The sequence below is a fragment of the Vanessa tameamea genome, chromosome 29 (assembly GCF_037043105.1).
Source record: "Vanessa tameamea isolate UH-Manoa-2023 chromosome 29, ilVanTame1 primary haplotype, whole genome shotgun sequence".
Taxonomy (NCBI): Eukaryota; Metazoa; Arthropoda; class Insecta; order Lepidoptera; family Nymphalidae; genus Vanessa; species Vanessa tameamea.
Window position 1 is genome coordinate 5,102,554 of NC_087337.1, and position 20,195 is coordinate 5,122,748.

General features: G+C 32.8%; 3 protein-coding genes across 4 annotated transcripts in view; 2 read left to right on the forward strand and 1 right to left on the reverse strand.

Moving 5' to 3' along the window:
• The window catches only part of LOC113402091 (glycerol-3-phosphate acyltransferase 4), a 199,939-nt gene that overhangs the window by 55,874 nt on the left and 123,870 nt on the right, over positions 1-20,195 (forward strand). The window lies entirely within an intron of this gene.
• Positions 131-11,066, reverse strand: LOC113398379 (probable protein phosphatase DDB_G0282105). The gene is made up of 9 exons (XM_064219916.1): positions 10,836-11,066; positions 10,009-10,176; positions 9,297-9,396; positions 6,102-6,224; positions 4,983-5,078; positions 2,892-3,012; positions 1,294-2,523; positions 726-812; positions 131-405 (listed from the first exon to the last, which is right to left on the reverse strand). Exons 1-9 carry the CDS (start codon positions 10,973-10,975, stop codon positions 362-364), a joined length of 2,109 nt encoding a protein of 702 aa, XP_064075986.1. The 5' UTR covers positions 10,976-11,066; the 3' UTR covers positions 131-361.
• The window catches only part of LOC113393649 (protein neuralized), a 44,385-nt gene continuing 35,532 nt past the window's right edge, over positions 11,343-20,195 (forward strand). The window contains exon 1 of the mRNA XM_026630647.2: positions 11,343-11,740. Within this exon, the coding sequence (XP_026486432.2) occupies positions 11,713-11,740 (28 nt within the window). The 5' untranslated portion in view covers positions 11,343-11,712. The remainder of the gene's footprint in view (positions 11,741-20,195) is intronic.

A 20,195-nucleotide genomic window follows, 5' to 3' on the forward strand; every position in this document is an offset into this window, starting at 1 on the left:
CATAAAAAACATATGATAATGAAACAACAAATATATCAATAACATACAATTTATTTAAAAAATCATTAAAATTAAACATTCAAACAAATCAAGTCAGCCTGCAACACGACATTATTTATAAAATACTTAATTAAATAATACAGCCCGTCTCCTTTAACATATAGTCTGTATCGTTCAAACACATAATAGAATCACTGGAGAGAAAAGGACAAAGCAACAAAGTAACTTCATATTAAACTTTCAATCAAACATAAAAATGCCGTCGTATTCATATCTTCTACAGGAGACCAGTCTCTCTTTGACTCGATTTATATATTTACACGAGAGACAAGGACAAAAAATGATATTATTTGACATATTTTCATGTAACTGTCTTCGGTTTCGATATAGGTTTCTTGAGTAATCCTGAAACAATAATATTACTATTAATATATTTATTTCATCATTAATTTAAAATTGAGACTATTTAAGCCGACGTATCCTAGTGGTTAGAACGCGTGCATCTTAACCAATGATTGCGGGTTCTACCAGGCAAGCCCTGCTGAATTTTCATGAGTTTAAAAAGTGTTTATATTTCATCTCGTGCTCGGTGAAGGAAAACATAGTAAGAGAACTGTATTTAATTTCAATGAATTTCTGCCACATGTGAACCCATCATAAAACACACACGTTCTAACCAATAAGCCATCTCGGTTCGAATGAAAATTACACATTAATATACTTACTCGGTATATTTGTAACAGGTTTCTGCAAACTTTTCACGGACGATTTAGAACTGTCTTGTCCAATCGCCACATTCGATTGAGGTTTTCCTGAAAAACATTACAATGATTTTATTTATCAAATGGTTAAATAGTACTCTGGCACTATGTGCTCTTCTACTATGTAAAGACTATCTGAGTCCCGGCGGCACAATTCAACCCTTATATAAACAATCTACATATATCATACACTGAGTAGCGGCAATTGGTTTAAGCGCTCTTAATTTTATAACGAAAAATTTTGGAGACATATTTGTAAAAGAGAAATAATTAAAAAAAAAATTACCTGCAAATAGTTATTTACAATTAAATAATAATAATAATCTAAATAACAATAAAATAATTATTAATGTAACACTCACTCACAAATCTAAACATTTACAATTTAAATTTGTAATAAAATAAACATCGTAAAACAAGATGGCGTGAGGCGTGAAGTTGTCTATTTCGAGCGACTCGACACTTGATTGGCGGTTTCGCGAGCGACTTAATTGTGTAGTTTTAACCATACCAATATATAAATGTAACTTACTCGGACTAATTCTTAAGGGGTTTTTCTTTACATTTTCAGAAGACGGTCTCTTCTGCGGTATCTTTGAATTCTCGACTGCTTTTTTAACAACGGCCTTATTTAAATTGCTCGTTGATTTGCTTTTCTTATTTTCTAATATTATTTTATTATTTGTTTTTCCGATAACATTTTTATTCGTTCGTTCAACATTCGTTTTGGTCTTGGAAAAACGTTCTGCTAAAGTTTTTTCGTTCATTTTCTCTGTATTTGTCGACTGCAAGTTTTTTCCTTCACTGTTCGTCTTAGTAGTATCCTTTGTATTTGAATCTTGTATCTTTTTCATGTTTTTCGTCTTTCCACCTGAATCTGTGATCTCTTTTTCTGTTAGTTTGGCTTTTTTAACTTGTAAATCGTCTTGTGTTTTCGATTTAACTTTGACAGCTTTTATTTTATTTACAGTTTTCTTATTAACATCAGCTATATGATCTGTCCTATCAACAGTTTCCATATTTTTATCTGTGTCAACTTTATTTGTTTTAGTAACGTTGCTTTGATCTGAATTATCGTTTTTATTGTTTTTTGTACTGGCAACATTGACGTTAGACTTTTTAGGATCGGCGACAGTTTTCGCATCTTTTTTAGCGTTCGTAGAATTACTTTTAGATTTGAAAACTTCGTTCGAAGCTTTTGGATCTGTATCTACAAGTTTAGGATTCGCTTTTTGGTCGTTTGATGACTTGTCACCGTTTTTAACATCAGAAGACTTATTTATTTGCACATCACTCGATTTCTTAGCCGTTGGTTCATTTGTATCTTCGGAATTAACTTTGTTAGATTGTTTATTGAGTTTATTTTTCGACGTTGAAGCTTTAGCGTTATTATCGGTATCTATTTTAGGTTTTTTAACGCTCGCTTCATGATTACTGTCACTGGGTCGTTTCTTATCTTTTGCATTAAGGACCGTATTCTCTTTGCCTTTAGGTTTAATTTTCTTCGGTGGATATTTCGGTGGGGCCATTATTTCGCTGTCTTTAGACTTAACAGCTGGAACATCTGGTTCCTCGTCAAGCGTCTGCCGTCTCTCCCTGAGACTCTCCGCTTCGAAGCTCTCGTGTAATTCTTGGGTCGGTTTCTCCGCTTCGAGGCAAGTGTTGATTATCTTCGCCATGAGGAGAGTACGTTCGTCTGTGTCTATCGCTGGATCTGAGAGCTGTCTGTGCGCTTGCGTTATTATTTTTATGTACGATTCATCTGTAAGAGAATTATAATAATTATTGTTGGAATTTTTTATGTTACATGTAGGCGGACGACCAAATAGGCTACCACCGGCCATAGACAATGGCGCTGTAAGAAATATTAACCATTCCTTACGTCGCCAATGCGCTACCAACCTTGGCAACTAAGATGTTACGTCCCTTGTGCCTGTAGTTACACTGGCTCTCTCATCCTTCAAACCGGAACACAATAAAACTACACACAGCTCTACCACTAAGTAAGTTTTTTTTCATTTACAAAGGGGCTATAAGATACTGGTTTTTGATGGAACCTAAGTCATTTCGCTTCTGGTTTCCACAGTGTATTTGTGGGAATCATTGACTTTATATATTTTATAAACATACCCATATATTCCACGTCAAACTTCAGTCGGTGATGGAAATGCGCGATCGGAGACCATTTGTTCTGTAACGTCCATGATACTTCTAGAATGTTCGCACATTTCAGCAAGTAACCTCCGTCGGCCTAGAATAAACAGAATCGAATAAATAATTGAGCTAAATTCGTGTGTGCCCTCTTCTAGACATAAATATTAGAAGGAAATGTAAATTTTTTTGGTATTATTATAGATCATATAATTTTAAATTGTTTTTTTTTTCTGTTCAAGGTTCAAGTGCTATGGAGTAAAGTATATTCCAACCACGAGGATAAAACCCAAATATACAACATTTGGCAGCGAATTGACGTGATACCATTGGTTGAGAACGTAAATAATCTGTGATATTCACTATAGTCTAGTTATTATAGACAAAAAACAGACCGAGAAATGCAAATGAACCGAGAACTCTATGTGTATAGTACCTAAATGGTAGAACGCAAATGTAGCAAAAATAAAAGTATCTCGTCGTATTACGTACACAGCCGAGTGAGTTGTCGTAAAAAAACAAAATGACGGCGAACGAACATAGGAAATCGAGGACGAAAATTTCAAGTTAAAAAATCAACACTCTTGGTTCATTAGAAATTCTAAATGTATTGTTAGCGACTAGCCCTACGACCCGATATGATGTTATGTCATTGTATTATATCATTAATAATATCAGATTATTATTACATATTATAAATATATACAATTATTATTGTAACTAATTGATCAATAATTTGTACAACTTTCAATTAATATTATTTTATATGGAATAACATTTAATACTGGCATGTAACACTATTTCTTTTATTTATGAATCTGCGAAAATATTTGCGTTTCGAACGTCAACGAAACTGTTACCGAAACTTTGAAAGTAAAATTAAATTGGATATAAGTAGTTCAATGGAATAGTTATGTATTACAAATAAAGATATATTAATCAAGAACTATTAGTAGTGCACAATATAGTCGAGCAAATAGCGTATAATGTAAATCTAAACTTCCATCTTCGAATAGACTGTACACTTGTTTCTATGCTCTACTTGGAAGGCCCCAAACAGGATGTTACGTTTTGTTCAAATCGCTGCAACCTTATTTCAGATTCATATCAGATTATACTGCTCACCTTAACAGTTCAATTCTTAGTTTATGGCTTCCTAATTCGTGCAATTTATAACCTGGGCCCAAAAGATTCGTTAAGAGGTAAATTTAAAGAAATTAAAATAATGACTGTCGCTTCTCAGTTTGTTTTTGATAATGTTATGTATGTACGCAAAAACATAAATGATTTTCCCAGAAATTGTGACGTACATTCTATTAACACTAGGAACAAGAATAAACTTGTTACTCCAAGTACCCGATTACACAGGGTTAGTAACTCTTTTTTGGGGCAATGTATACGTTTTTACAACAGGATCCCAGAAAACGTTAAAAATTATTCAATTATAAAATTCAAAAGAATCGTTAAAGAGCGTTTGTGTGCTAAAGGATATTACAACACTAATGACTTTTTAGTCGACTGCACACCTTGGGAATGAAATGATCGCCTCCAGGCTGTTTCAAATAACTAAAATATAATTATTACTGTACATGCAAAATGGAAAAAAAAAAAATATCCCACTGAGTTTCTTCGCCGGTTCTTCTCAGGTCCGAGGTGCTAAATTCCGAACCGGTGGTAGATTTTTGACAATCAATAAGCAAGTGTAAACACTTCTATATTGAATAAAGATTTTTGACTTTGACTTTGACCTCTACAGTTCCTACTGATTATCGGAATCCGACATACGAAACTGGTGAGAATCGTTTCAAAACATATATTTTCTATCTCTTTCTTACCTACACACACACATCGTGACATATCATTCATGTATCTCTACGATTTCGAGTTTGATGTGCCTTCTTGCCGAAATATTAATCAAAACATCGTAAAAGTCATATAAAATCAATACATACCTTATTCGAATAGGCTTTTACGAGCATTTTTCAATGAACATTTAACAGAACTGTATCCAACATGAATCTATCACTCAGGGACTCATAAAAGAAACAATAACATTTGAAATGAGTTTACCATCGGCTCCATGTAGAGTGAGTCACCGTACGTCTCTGCGAGTCGCGCCAACGAACAGCGTCGCGAGCGATGCGCGCGCGCATAGTTGCGGAACACCTGGCACGGTTAGACAAATCATGAGGAAGTTGAGATTAACACATGTGGTAGCTGTTATTGACCACCATTTCGTTATAATCACAGTTTGCTCTCAACAGTAACAGGCTATAAATTCCCCACTGCTTGGCTAAGACCTCTTCCCTTGAGTAGATGGTTAGGAATTTATTTCACCACACTTCCCCAATGCGGGCTGGTGGATACACATGCAGGTTTCCTCACGATGTTTTCCTTCACCGAGCACGAGATGAATTATAAACACAAATTAAGCACATGAAAATTCAGTGGTGCCTGCCTGGGTTTGAAGCCGTAATCATCAATCACGCGTTCTAACAACTGGGCCATCTCGGCTCAGTTTGCTCTCGCTAGCTCCCAATAGGATTTTTATAACATTAACTTTCCGCTTTGAAGATTTCAGAAGATAAATGCATTATATAATTAATTGTGACACACTTCCAACGAGACGAAATCATGTCTAATTATCCGATTGCTTCGGATAGTTTCATTTACTAATATTAGATTAACTAGAAATTAAAAAATGAACAAATTACTTGGTTTGACTTAATTTGTTAGCTATTATTTGGTGTTAGGTTTAATCACAGAGAAAGCAAAAGCTTTATAAATCAATTAGCTAATCTTTATAATGATTTCTTATGATATAGGTAGGCGGATATGGGCCGCCTGATGGTTAGTGGTCACCACCGCCCATAGACAATGGCGCTGTAAGAAATATTAATCATTTCTTACGTCGCCAATACGCCACCAACCTTGGGAACTAAGATGTTATGTCCCCTATGCCTGTACAAGGTCACTCACCATTCAAACCGGAACACAGTAATAGTGAGTACTGCTTTTTGGCGGTGGAATATATGGCGGTACCTAATCAGACCGGCTTGCACAAAGGCCTACCACCAAGTAAATTATAAGTAATCTTTATAAGTATATAAAACAATACGAAAAACCAAATTATAATAAACAATGTCCTTATCGGTTAATTAGGTTAATCCCTAATTAACAGTACATTACCTCGACAGCATCACTCGGCGTCGTCACAGCTGATAACACAGACTTGGCCAGCTCCCGCTTGTGTGCAACCTTCACGGGGGACACGTTTAAGTTTCTGTACGAAACCGGCGCGAAGAGACGGTTCTGAAATATCATACATATAATTAGAATTTCAAGTTATCAATAGTTATACAGTTGAAAAATTATAACATTAATAGCTTATATAGAATTAACGTAAGTGAAGAGGCTAATTGTGATTAAAAGCGTTCAAAATGCGTTGCTAAATTTATTTGGTGGTAAGTGCAATCCTGTCATCAGACATTTCAGCAAAAACAAATACTCTATTCAGGTTTGAGTGAACTAGTGTAACTACAGGCACAAGGGATAAAATAAAAATATACTTTATCAAGTAGGCTTTTACAAGCACTTTTGAATCGTCATTTAACTAACTATATAAAGTGAAGCTACCACCGTTTCGGAATGTAGATTCTATCGAGAAGAACCGGCAACAAGAAACTCAGTAGATACTCTTTTTCAACATTTAAAAATACAAAGTCATGTTAGTTAAATACAATTATGTATGTATGTTATGTCTCATGCCTGGAAGTCGACAAGCATTATCTCCAAGCTTTTTTATCATCTATATAATCTTGTATCGAATAATATGCCTTCTTTAGCGATGTATTTCTTACAAATGATTTGAATTTATAAAACGGCAAAGTTAAATAACATCTTAATTGCATATTGGTGTTTTAACTAACCCATACTAATATTGTGAATGCGACAGTAATTCTGTCTGTCTGTTGCTTTCACAACCAAATCACTGAACCGAATCTGATGACATTTGGTATGAAGCAACCTTGAACTTCCAAGTAAAGAAATAGACTAATTTGACCTGTCTTATGCCTGACAACCAACCCCTATAACGCGAGCAACGCCGCGGGCGATAATTCGTTGTTAATAATTCTTACGACGCCGATGTCTACGAACATTGGTGACTACTTACCATCAGCTTTATTATTAACAGTGAATTCATTGATGATAACACATTGGGAATGAAACGATCCGGCGATGTCATTGTTTTATTGAAAATTTATAAACAAAACCATCACGAGAGGAGAAAAGCCAAATAAACAACATTCGACAGCAAATTGACGCGATATCATTGGTCGAGAGCTCGATTAATCAATGATATTCACGAGGGTACATAACGTGCGCGTCGGTGGCATTTTGTCTTATAGTTGCAACTGAACTATAGATGCAACTCTAAGCTACAAACAGGTTGCAACTTGTCTCACTGTGCGTGATGCGAGTGGGGGTGCATTGTTACCCCAGAGTCACCCCGATCGTGTTGCGACATGCATTCAAATTTTTACAATCGCGGTTGAGACGTGTTTTTTCAAAACAATTACTTAAAAATAGTACTATTTACTATATTTAACAGTGTTATAAGATTCAAAGTGAAAATGTATGTATATTTGTTTAAGATTTAATTTAAGGTAAGGAAGCTCAAAAACAAGATAATTTATAAGTGATAACTATTAATACGGACTTAATTTTATAATACAGGCGATTATTGAAACAATATCCTTTCGACCGATCCTTAGTATCAATTGCCTCGTTGGTCTAGTGGCCGCAGATCGCGAGGTCTTGAGATCAAAGCCCAAGTTGGACCGATAAAAAAGTTATTATTGAATAACCGGGTAGTTAGAGGTGTGTACTCCCGCGCCCCGAAAATCACGTAAAGAAGTTAAACCGAAATTTGGGATGAATCAAGTTTGAACTCCTGAGACCAATCAATCACCTGACGACGTTCCCGAGTCAAGTCGCAAGCCACAACTAGTATGATATATTCCTAACAAATATGATTACACTATAAATGATAAAACAATGGTATGTCAGGGATGTTTTGAATATATAATTTCACATATATGCATACAGATTTAATACGGACGTAATTATTTCGGATTATCCGTTTGTTTCGGTTACGGATATTACATTATTTAAATATTATGAAAGAAAAATACACAATATATTAATTTGTAGGCATTATTAAACATTATGTATAATCACAAATAAAATATCTTTAGAATACAATTAGATGTTCTCTTTAAGTATAATATGAAAAAATAAAATTGTAATAAATTATTATTTTTCAATCGGTTTCGGTTACGGATACATTTTTATTTTGGATATCCGAATTTCGGTTACTGTTACAGAGCTCCATAACAACCCATACATGTTTCAGATACGGTTATGGATACGAAATAACATACATATATCGTATTATCCGATTGTTTCGGATAGTTTCATTTACGTATATTAGGTTATTTAGAAATTAACAGAGAAAATTACGTAACAGTTTATCTTGTTTATAAGCTATTATTTGTTATTAAGTATAATCACGAAATAAAACTAACAGCCTTAAAAAAACAATTTTAGCTTCTATCTTTAAGTATAACACTGTTTATAAATAATATTACAATTTCGGATATCCGATAGTCTCGGTACCGGTTACGAACCAAACATCGCTGGTGTTATCAATGACTGTTACAGAAAAACTCAGGTTTACTTCCCCTCTCTGTTTAAGGAGGCTTGGAGCTCAATCCACCACACTTCATCACGAGTTGGTGGATACAAATGTGACGGATATTTCATTCGAATATTTCCATTTGAGTTTTTTCTTCACCGTCACAAAAGAGAAGAGACAAGATGGCCTAAAGGTTAGAACGCGTGCATTTTAACCGATGATTATGGATTCAAACTCAGGCAGGCACCACTGAATTTATAATTCATCTAGTCATCGGTGAAGGAAAACATCGTGAGGAAACCTGCATGTCTTATTTCAATGAAATTTGGTTACATTTGTATCCACCAAATATTGAAACAATGTTTTGGAATTAGCTCCAACCCATCTCCTCAAAGAGAGATGTTTGCCTGCGCTTCAATCAGCAATTATTGATTAAGTTTTGTTAGAACCAGTCTTTATCACTTTCATGGTTCATAATATTTATATTAAAACTAGCTGAACCCACGGCTTTAATTTATAAAACTTTACCTATAGCACACAAAACATAAACACCGTTAACCCCCTCGCGGATTAAATAAAAAAATTCTAACTTCTAAATCTGTTCAGCGGTTTAAGGTTGAACAGGTAACAGACGGAGTTACTTTCGCATTTATAATATCAGTGCAGATGTATAGATATATACTCACAGGCTTATGCATGTAATAACTCATCGAGAATGGTACAAGATCGACTCGGCATTCCACAATTATTTCCTTCCAAGTACCCTCGTCCGTTATTTGAGTTTCACTAAAACATATAAAACGATAACATATTATTATAAATGTTATTATATACTCGTTTTATCACCAGTTACATAACACTCACAAGTTTAAACATTCATAACTTATATTTATGATATATTAAGCATTTAAAAATAAGTTAAGGTGTGAAGTTGTCTATTTTCAGTGATTCAATCACACTGGGCCGAGACGGCCCAGTGGTTAGAATGCGTGCATCTTAACCGATGATTTCGGGTTCAAACCCAGGCAAGCACCACTGAATTGTCATGTGCTTAATATGTGTTTATAATTCATCTCGTGCTCGGCGCTGAAAGAAAACATCGCGAGGAAACCTGCATGTGTCTAATTTCAACAAAATTCTGCCACATTTGTATTCCGGTAACCCGCATTGGAGCACAGTGGTGGAATATGCTCCAAACCTTCTCCTCAAAGGGAGAGAAGGCCTTAGCCCAGCAGTGGGAAATTTACAGGCTGTTAATGTACTTAGACCATAAAAAATGACTATCTCCAAGCTGTACCTAAAATATTTCTTCACAGTAAACCCCAGACATCATATTCTACAACCAATACTGTTCCCAAACTAATATAGTTGTACAAAGATATTTTAAACGAAACATACCCTTCGTAAACTGGATCCTCAACCAAGATATTGACTTCTGACTGCAGGACCTGAACACTAGTGAGTTCCTGAGTAGCATGGAGACATGTCTTCAACATGCTTTGTTGCAATTTGAGCTCGGCTATTGATGGAGATATTTCAATAGAAATCTCTTGTTCCGAATCTGAGCTATGAAATTAATAACAAAGTAATTGTTAAATATAATGGTTTTTAACTAGAGATCACAGGTGCTTATCTGAGCATGTGGTGCTGAGTTTTTATGTGATCCTTTAATTAATATAAATTTGAGTCTACATAGGGCCTCCTAGACTTGGCCCCTAGGCAGTTGCCTACTCTGCCGAAAGGATAATCCAGTTTTGGTTAAAGGTGAAGGAAGACGAGAAGAAGTGATGTGTGTATGTATCCTACTTACCCACACTAAAGCAGTTTTGAGTTTTTTAATTTACTTTTATAGTTAATTTTATTGAAGAATCTAAGTATGTATCTATGGATACAGGATTAATACAAAGGCCTATAATATATATCAGATAGTACCCCTTCATGATGATTAGGTGGTGTTTTAATTGACTTCCATTAGTATTTTGGTAATTTAAAAAGTTTAGATCTTTGTAGCCTTTGTGATGAACGTACCAATAAATAGTTCATATTTGTTTTTGGATTGTTCCTAAAAAGACTTTTTTTCGGTTGTTCAGTTTGCTAAGTCAAGTATACAAGTAAGAAAAATATTCTAACTTCTGTAATAACTATAACTTTAAACTAAATTTACCGCAATTACTGTAACACCAATAAAATAGAATACTACAAACACACAAAATCCCAATATTTACCTGTCGTTTTCATTATGACTGGAGTTTTGTTTCGTGTTTCGAGCTTCATCAATTCTTTTTTCATAATATTGTAACTCACGTAACAGCTCCTCTTTACGTACAAGTAGAGCTTCTTTTTTATTAACTATTCTGTTTGCCATTATGCTTAAATTGTATTTTATTATTTCTCATTTATACAGTAAATATTTTAGTACGAATTAAACAAACTTTTTAAAATCAAAATAACGTTTAAAAGCATAACTAATTTAATACTTCTTGACAGCTATGTTAATGTTACCATTACAATAAATTATAAAAACCGGTGAAATTACTAAGCTTTAAAAACTGAAAACGAATAATATTTTGTGTGTTTTTTTAAATCAATGTGTGCTGTTAAATGGTTTTAATCACATTTCAATTATTAAAACACTATTTTTTTATTTTTTATCTTATGATGGTAGTATGCTTGCAAAATATCCGAACGTACATTTTATTATCTATTATTTCATTAATATAATGTCATACGTCAATTTGAAGAATATTTTGCAGGTTCTTGTGTGAATGTTGAAAAACATTAAAAATATTTGCAATCATGTAATAAAATAACGTGCAATCATTTTTATAACGAATTAATTGTTCCTTCGTAGTTTACAAAACTTAGTACTTAAGTTACCAGATTCTTATAAGAAATATAAGTTTTATATTAATAATGTTTAGACAATGTAATTTATAATCTATTACGTTAATTAAACAATAAATTTTACGTACATTAATAGGGATCATAGTTCAATTTATTGTGTAATGAACGGACGCCGACTCGTATACAGGACGTAACGTGTTTATACAAATAATTTATGGTGATTCAAGTGTTTGAAAAGTGCAAGAATTTCGAGAAAAAATGGGTCAAACTGGGAGCGCTATGCCGGGTAAGTGGTTATAATTGTTTCGTAAATACAAATTTTGAGTATCTAACAAGATTCTAACAAGATACAAAAAGTTCCTGTTAACATAACCTATATTTCCTAAATAAACAGTTACGAAAATTAACTTGATGTTTGTGTTATGATATTGTTATCAAACAAGAGTTTAAACATTTCGAATTGATTTAAATTTATATGATTTTTGTTTGTTTTAATTTACTTCACAATGTTATCTTTATGTAATATAAATAATAACAGAGGGATCAGATTGTGGTCATTAGGTCCAAGGTTCGATTAAATTAATCTTAGTTACGAAGTTAAATATTACATTGACATAACATCCAAGTAGTTGATTAAAAAGATAAATTTATTTATAAAAAGAATCAATTGTAAAATAAAATTAAAAAATAAATAGTTAATACAGAGGCCTTAAGTCTATATAATAAATAAAAAATTAAGAAACCTACAATACAATATATTAAAAAAAATATATATAGACTTTATGTCTAAGATTATCAGTTAACAAGAGTTTCTATTATTTGAGTATTATATGTGATTTACTTTTGATAATAAAATATTTTAATGTGTTTTAATAGCCTTAATTTATTTATTTTTTATATCTATAGATAAAAATGAATGAATTGATGCCACAATTTTCCACAATAAATACTAGAGATCTCTTACTTAGCCAATATTATGCTATCGTTAAGTACCTCTATATCTAAGGCCTCTGTTAACTACACTAGTTATAATAAAATGGATATTTAAGTGAATTAAAGCTTATCAATTATCTATTCAATTAAATATATATAATTTTTATCTCAAATTAACCCAATTAGACATTGTTTGTCTAATTGGATTGGACTCTTCACAATATTTGTGATAAATTAGTCAAATCAAGTTTCTATTTCTTTTGTTGTTCTCTTTGTTCCCCTTTCCCCTTATGGTGTTGACATTATAAGCTTCAATTATTCACATAATACAAACAAACTACGAAATTCATTTTGAATACAGATTAAAAAAATAATCTATACTTTAGTATGTTTTGGTAGTAAATACTTTTTGCATATGAAGATTTTTTTTCCTTTTAATTCAGGATTTAATAAATATTTAAAATAGAAATAATATTGTAGGTGTTAGGTTAGCCGTGAAAGACAGACAGACAGACAGAATTACTTTACTCATTTATAATATTAGTAAAGAGTATTTATTGACCAATTTGATCTATTAAGTTTTTCAATATGCTAGATCTTTGTTTTTTTTTAAAGGTTTTTGTTAGTTATGTCATAAAAAAAAAAATTTAATTAAAAAAAAAATAACCATCCGTTATGACGTGTACATGTTCTTTTATTATTTCAACACAAGAGCTCCGTACTGTGCATTTGGTATCAGAACAATTTCACTACATTGCTAAGGGCTTACTTGGTTGGTGCAATTATTTGAACACAGTTATTGAATAGCAAATGGGAGTGCTGGCAATGTATTAAGTATTAATGTTGATCTGTGTCTTTGTTGTCATATGTGTCATCTGATCTATGTCTTACTACCAAGTAAGACATAGATCAGATGACACAGACAGACAGACATTACCACCAGGTAAGGTTTTATGCAGGCATGTCTTGGTAGGTATCACCCATTAATCGTGTATTCTCTACTATATAAGCAATATATTTTATTTTATTTCTTTATTTGGGAAACAAACAATAATAATTATACTTAAGAGTAAAATATAAGAAAAACATAAATCAATCAAGTTTCCGCTTAAAATTAACACAAATAAATGACAACTTACATTAAAAATAAAATCAAAAACAGAAAGTATGAAAAGCAAGTAAAACAGTTAAAGCTTAATAATATGATGTAAATTAATTTGAAGTTCACTAATTTTTGAATTAAATATAACTAATTCTTTAAAATGTATGTTAGAATTTTTACATGTACGTAACAAGAACATATTCTTTCCTTTATATAATATGATTGTGTTCTGGTTTTAAGGGTGAGTGAGCTAGTGTAACTGCAGGCTTAAGGGACATGACATCTCAGTGGTTGCTGGAGTATTGGCAATATAAGGAATGGTTAATTTTTTTACTGATCGATGGAATCGATCAGGTGGCCCTTTTGCCCCTTTGCCTGTATATGTAGAGCAGTAATTCTAATGCACATATAAAAGTTTAATTATAGGTTAACTAAGTTTCAGTTATTATAAGACTTCTACCTCGTAACCATGAAAAAATCGAGAATAAAGTGGGTATAAATGAAAGCGTATAGTATATTTCGATCAATATTAGGGTTGGATTTACGTTACCCCCTTCATAGAAATTTCTAAAACAAAAAACATTCAATTTCCGATGACTGTATGTAGTAACCTATGCATTGGAGCAGCGTGGTGGAATATGCTCCAAACCTTCTCCTCAAAGGGAGAGGGGGCCTTAGCCCAGCAGTGGGAAATTTAAAAAAGGTATAAAGAACTTTATTTCTCATAAGAATTTACCATTCACTTAAAATGAGATACAATGAACATTTCTATACATTTGCAAAACAGTTTTAACATCTGGGCCGTTGGATATAAAAGGCTTTATTTACTATAGCGAGGATATTAAATGATTTTTTAGTTTGACTTTAAACATCTCCATACTATCACATAGTTTTATTTCATCTGGTAGTTTGTTGAACAGCTGTACTCCCTCAAACAGAATTGTCTTTTTACCATAATTAGTTCTTACATTATCAATATGAAGTTTATATTTATTCCTTAAATTCGAAATATGCGGTCTCTCACAAATCCTTATCTCTGATTGAATGGAACCTGATTTAATTTGTTTGATTAGAATGCATGTATAGTATGTGTAGTATGTGTATTACAGGCTGTTAATGTAAAAAAAAATGTAATGTATATAGTACATATTATGTATATGTAGTTAAATAAAAGTACTTCAAATACCTTACTGTATACACATATATATGTTAAATTTTTCTTTTATAAAGAATTAAGAGAACCATTTAATAATTCAATTTATTTGGAAAATAATATGGGGTCCTTTATCCCAGGGCCTCCCAACCTCTTAATCCGGCCATAAAAATATCCTGGTCTGACGTGAATCGGACACAGAAACTCAGCGGGCTTTTATTTTGTATTTTCAACTTTAAACGCAGACTCTCTTTCTAACATCAGAGATTTAACATTAGAACGAAGAAGACAGCACTATTCTAATCAACAAACCCTTTTAAACAGTACGTATTGTTGTACCCGTTATTGAACAACACTTTGAGTGGGCCTCCCCTCTTTTCGAGGGGAGATCTGGAGCTTGTCATCTTTCAGATTTCTTACATTGTTTTCCTTTACATCCGAGCACGAGATGAATCTGTATAGTATAAAACAAAGTAGCTATCCGTCTGTACGCTTAGATCTTTTAAACTACTCAACGGATTTCAATGCGGTTTTTATCGATAAACAAAGCGATTCAAGAGGAAGGTTTATATGTATAATACATGCATGTTATAGTAGAGAATTTCAACTTGCATAGCTGGGAACAAGATTTTTCTTTCTATGTTTGTTATTCCATCTAAGAGTTGTATATAGACCCTTATTTTATCCGATGGCCCAGTGGTTAGAACGCGTGCATCTTAACCGATGATTTCGGGTTCAAACCCAGGCAAGCACCACTGAATTTTCACGTGCATAATTTGTGTTTATAATTCATCTCGTGCTCGGTGTGTTCCGGTTTGAAGGATGAGTGAGCCAGTTCGAAGGCGCAAGGGATATAACGTCTTAGTTCCCAAGGTTAGTGGTGCGTTTGTGATCTGAGGAATTAATAATAATTCCTACTGTGGCCATGTCTATAGGCGGCGGTGTCTTACCATCAGGACCGTTTGGCTGTCCATCTAACAATACGACATAAAAACAATATAAAAAAATCCATATTCAAATTCAACATTTTTCTTAAGTCTGTTATTAGATCCAAGAATAAGATCGTTATTAGTGACACAATCGAATTCCGAAATCAATAAGGGTTCGATTCCTGGCTAGGCATATTGATTTTTGCAATTAAATGAGTTTTAGTTTTATGGATATCAGACTGGAGGACTTTATGATATTCCTCATGGTATCGGAATTGGCTATCCACGCCTTGTCTAGGAATTTACATGTTAATTACACTGAACATCGTTTTTTGTTTTTTTTTTTTTTTATAATTCACCAATGTAGATTACATTTCAGTTTACGCTTAACGAAACGGGAGGTTGATTGAATGTTTGTTTTAATTTATGTGTTCGTCGGAGAATATGAAATCAACGTCAATTATTCTAATGAATTTCAGTAATTGGAATGTGTACAAATTATCTCAAAATCTTCTTCTCTATCTCCTTTTCGTTTAAAAAAATATATCTTTGAATAGCTGAATAGTGCCCAGTTTAAAAAAAAAACTTGTCTAATTTCTTACAAAGAAGATGAAACCTCCTTGCAGTTCCCATGAATCTTTAACTATAAATCAAGTCTTAGAAAAAAAAATTAAAATAAAATCCTTCAAATAAAAATATAACTTATTCCTTTGAATTTTAAATCGGTATTCCTCAAACTTTTAAAAATGGAACGAAAATTTAAATTTTGGACTGATAATTTTCTACTTTCAAAAAAGATCCATAATATATTTACTGAAATGAAAAATCGACTTTAATAAATACTAGCTTAAGTATATTTTTGTCTAATACAAAATACGTACATAGAATAAAATAATAAACCATTTGTAACTAATTTCGAAATTTCAATTTCGAATTGTTCGATAATCACTCGATGCCATTAGGTTGTATGACATTTCGACCGTACACAAAAACAGCTCTTATTAATATTCAGTTAAATGTCAATTTCTCCTGTTTATAATTGCGTACGTAGTGGTAAATTATTCTGGTATGTGTTTTCAAACAGCTGACGATCAGCTGTAGCGTCTACCTGTTATTCTTTTATTTTTTTTCACGAGCGCACGTGTTTTTCGCGACATAAAAGGCAAGTACGAAATGGACGTTGAATTTTTATACGAAAATGCGCTTTGTTCTAAGGTAGTAAAGTTTATTTTCTATTGAACGAAATTTGTGTTCTTTATACAATGAACTTGAAATAAAGAGTTCGGTTATGCAAAGAGTTTTTGTTATATTTTTTTTTTCGATCAGCTGATGCAATGCAAAATGGTAAAAGTAAGAAAGGTTCTATTTTTGAAATCATATGGTCTCGCAGTCAGCTGATTTGCTTGACAACAGAGGTTTGCGCTAAGAAATAAAAAAAAAGTTTAAGGAATAATTCCGATGTGTTTTGTTTAACAGGATTTTAGTATTTAATTTATTTTAATTAATACGTAGTTAATACTCTTTTGTGTAAAATATTATATATATTTGAATTAGGCTAGCGTAGTCCTAACATCAAAAATATTGATTATTGAATCTAAATATCCTTAATAGTAACATAAAATTAACGCTTATCAAATTAATATTTATATATATTTTTATGATATAGGTAGGAGGTAGGCGGACGAGCAAATGGGCCACCTGATGGTAAGTGGTCACGACCGCCCATAGACATTGGCTCTAAGAAAAATATTAACCATTCCCTACTTCGCCAATGCGCCACCAACCTTGGGAACTAAGATGTTATGTCCCTTGTGCCTGTAGTTACACTGGCTCGCTCAACCTTCAAACCGGAACATAAAAATACTGATGAGTGCGTGGTGTCAGTGGACGCTATCACAAAGAAATAAAAGTCAAAACTTAAAGCGAAAATGCGAAACGCAGCTACTTCTCCGAAACGCGCTGTATCTCCTAGTATAAGTTTTATGTATATTGGATAAGTAGTTTTTTTTTCAAACAGGCATTACAAAAATATCTTAAACTATTATCGAAATTGGTCAAAAAAGCAAAATTGAACCTTGGTGTTACAATATTGAATGCAATGTTAAGTTACCACTGTACCGGAATGTAGATTCTACTGAGAAGATACGGCAAGAAACTCAGTATGTACTTATTTGTACTAGTTTATATTTTGTTATTTTTCATTGATTTAAATTTATTAATATAATTTATAATAATTTCGTAAATATAACTTTCAATCCTTAATGTATTTAAACTGGTCCGCGTTAATACAGTGTGCAGAGCCAAGCTGTTTTGAAATAGGCTCATAAACTTTTCCTTGGGGGGGGTCTGTGTATTGTACTGCAATATAATATAATGTTATATATTTATTAGAGCCAAGTATTTAGAGGTTTTGAGGCCCTGGAGCAAGAGAATGGATGCTGTTAATTATTATTATTATATAAAATAATTATATTATATAATTTTTGAACAGTATTTATATAAAAGTGAACCTCTTAGAATTGTGTTTTCATCTAATCTCTTGCATGGACGCCATTTTCTTTCCCTAAATCTGATATTTTAGACCTAAACAGATATTCTCATCGTCAACGACTAGTGATAGGACTTGTAGCGGGACTCGGGGCTTACTGTGCAGTCCAAATGCCCTCAAACATAACTTTATATACTCACTCGCATAGTTTCTGCAGGAGATAAGCGCAGACACGGGGTTGTGCCTGGGTAGGCGAAACAGCCATAATCAGTATTGTTGTGTTCCGGTTTGAAGAGTGAGCGAGTTTAACTACAGGCACAAGGGACATAACATCTTAGTTCCCAAGTTTGGTGGAACATTGGTTATGTAAGGAATGATTAATATTTCTTATATTATGAATGTCTATGGGCAGGCGTGACCACTTACCGTCGAGTTTCTGATAATTTTTATTCATTTACCAGCCCGTCTATCCATAAAACTGTTACAATGATTGTTTGTACGTTTAAATTGCGACTGATAAAGGAATGTCTCGACGGAAAATATACAATTTAGTACTTTTATTTACCTGACGCAGGATTGCGAAAGATTTATGGTCTATTTCAATCACAAGAGGAGAAGAGCCAAATAAACAAATTTGACAGCAAATTGACGCGATATCATTGGTCGAGAGCTTGATTTATCTATGATATTTGCTGTGGATTTGCGAAAAATTGCATTTTGAACGTCGATCAAACTGTTATCGAAATTTTGGAAGTAAAATTAAAGTGGAAATAAGTAGTTAAGTGTAATAGTGTTGTATTATAAATAAAGATGTATTAATCAAGAACTCTTAGTAGTGTGTAGTAGTGCACAATATAGCTGAGTTATTAACAAATCTCATATAATACGTAAATATAAGATTTGCTTCTAAAAGTCTAGACCAGCTTCACCTCGACATCGTATAGGCACTTGTTAAATACTTCTCCCTTATACTGAACGTACGAACAACAGTTCGATTGACCCACCCTTAATTATGCGCCTTTGTCTTAAACTCCAGCTGTCACAGACCCCCCCCTCTTTGTAGTGGGTTGAAAACCGCAAGAAAAAAACGATTACACAGGTAGAAATTTCTCTTCGTAATTTAATTTAATTTCAACCATATCGTATTAAAAATAAAGTCGACTTTGTGTTGATTTTTTTTTTAAATTGACAGCTGATTGTCAGCTGTTTGTGATGAACTTTACGCTCCGTATACGGTTTTAAACGTTTCGAACTTTAAACGTATAGATGTAAAGTTGTTAATTGATCGTTTACGATTTTTTGATTAAATGTTTTCGTTTGAAATTTAGATTATAATTTTTATGTTTAAGTAATAGAGTTTTTAATGCATTGTCGCTTATTTCGTTTCGGAGTTACGGTATGTACACCTTTTTATCCGATTACGGGGCTAAGAAATGTACAAATGGACGGATATTTTTAGATTCCTTACTTTCTAAGAATATGTATGGATATAGAAAATATTCATATATAGCACTGCCATGTAGTTTAATTACCTTTTTAATTAATAGCCTAGCCATTTTTCTGAAAGGCTTTTTAATCAGCGGCCCGAATGACATTCAGCTGACACATCTTCTACCCATAGGCTCTTACGCAATCATGAAATAAAATTAAAAAAATAATAATGATCTTTTACGTTAACTTACGACAACGGTTAAATTTTTTTTTTAATTTATTGGCATAACTTTTTTCGATCTTCGTCTGATTTTTTATTAAAAAAAAAATTAAAGCCTATAAACAAGAAAGCCGTACAAACTGTACACATGTTGGTTTTAAATATTTTCATAATCGCTCAATACTCTATAGCCACGCGACCCTCGCGTGCCACCGCGGCAGATGCGCGGGATGATTTTTTTTTTTGCAAATGGCCACGACCGTCCTTGCGCGCGAGGAATTCTCGTAACTCCTTTATTTTCTATATTGTAATCTTAAAGTGAATATAATTTATTGATATCATTTAATTTTGAATATTAACTGGTTTTTTTTTAAGTTATACTTGGTTATATTTTTACGATGCGCGCGCAGTGAAAACTACACAATGAAGTCGCTCGCTAAACCGCCAATCAATTGTCGAGTAGCTCGAAATAGACAACTTCACGC

Bases quoted from the DNA above. Each gene is read 5' to 3' on its own strand.
- LOC113398379 (XM_064219916.1), bottom strand. From the start codon at position 10,975: ATGGCAAACAGAATAGTTAATAAAAAAGAAGCTCTACTTGTACGTAAA. The intron at 10,177-10,835 runs GTAAATATTGGG...TTAATTTCATAG, and splicing joins AGTCATAATGAAAACGACAG to CTCAGATTCGGAACAAGAGA. The intron at 9,397-10,008 runs GTATGTTTCGTT...TATATGTTTTAG, and splicing joins GAGGATCCAGTTTACGAAGG to TGAAACTCAAATAACGGACG.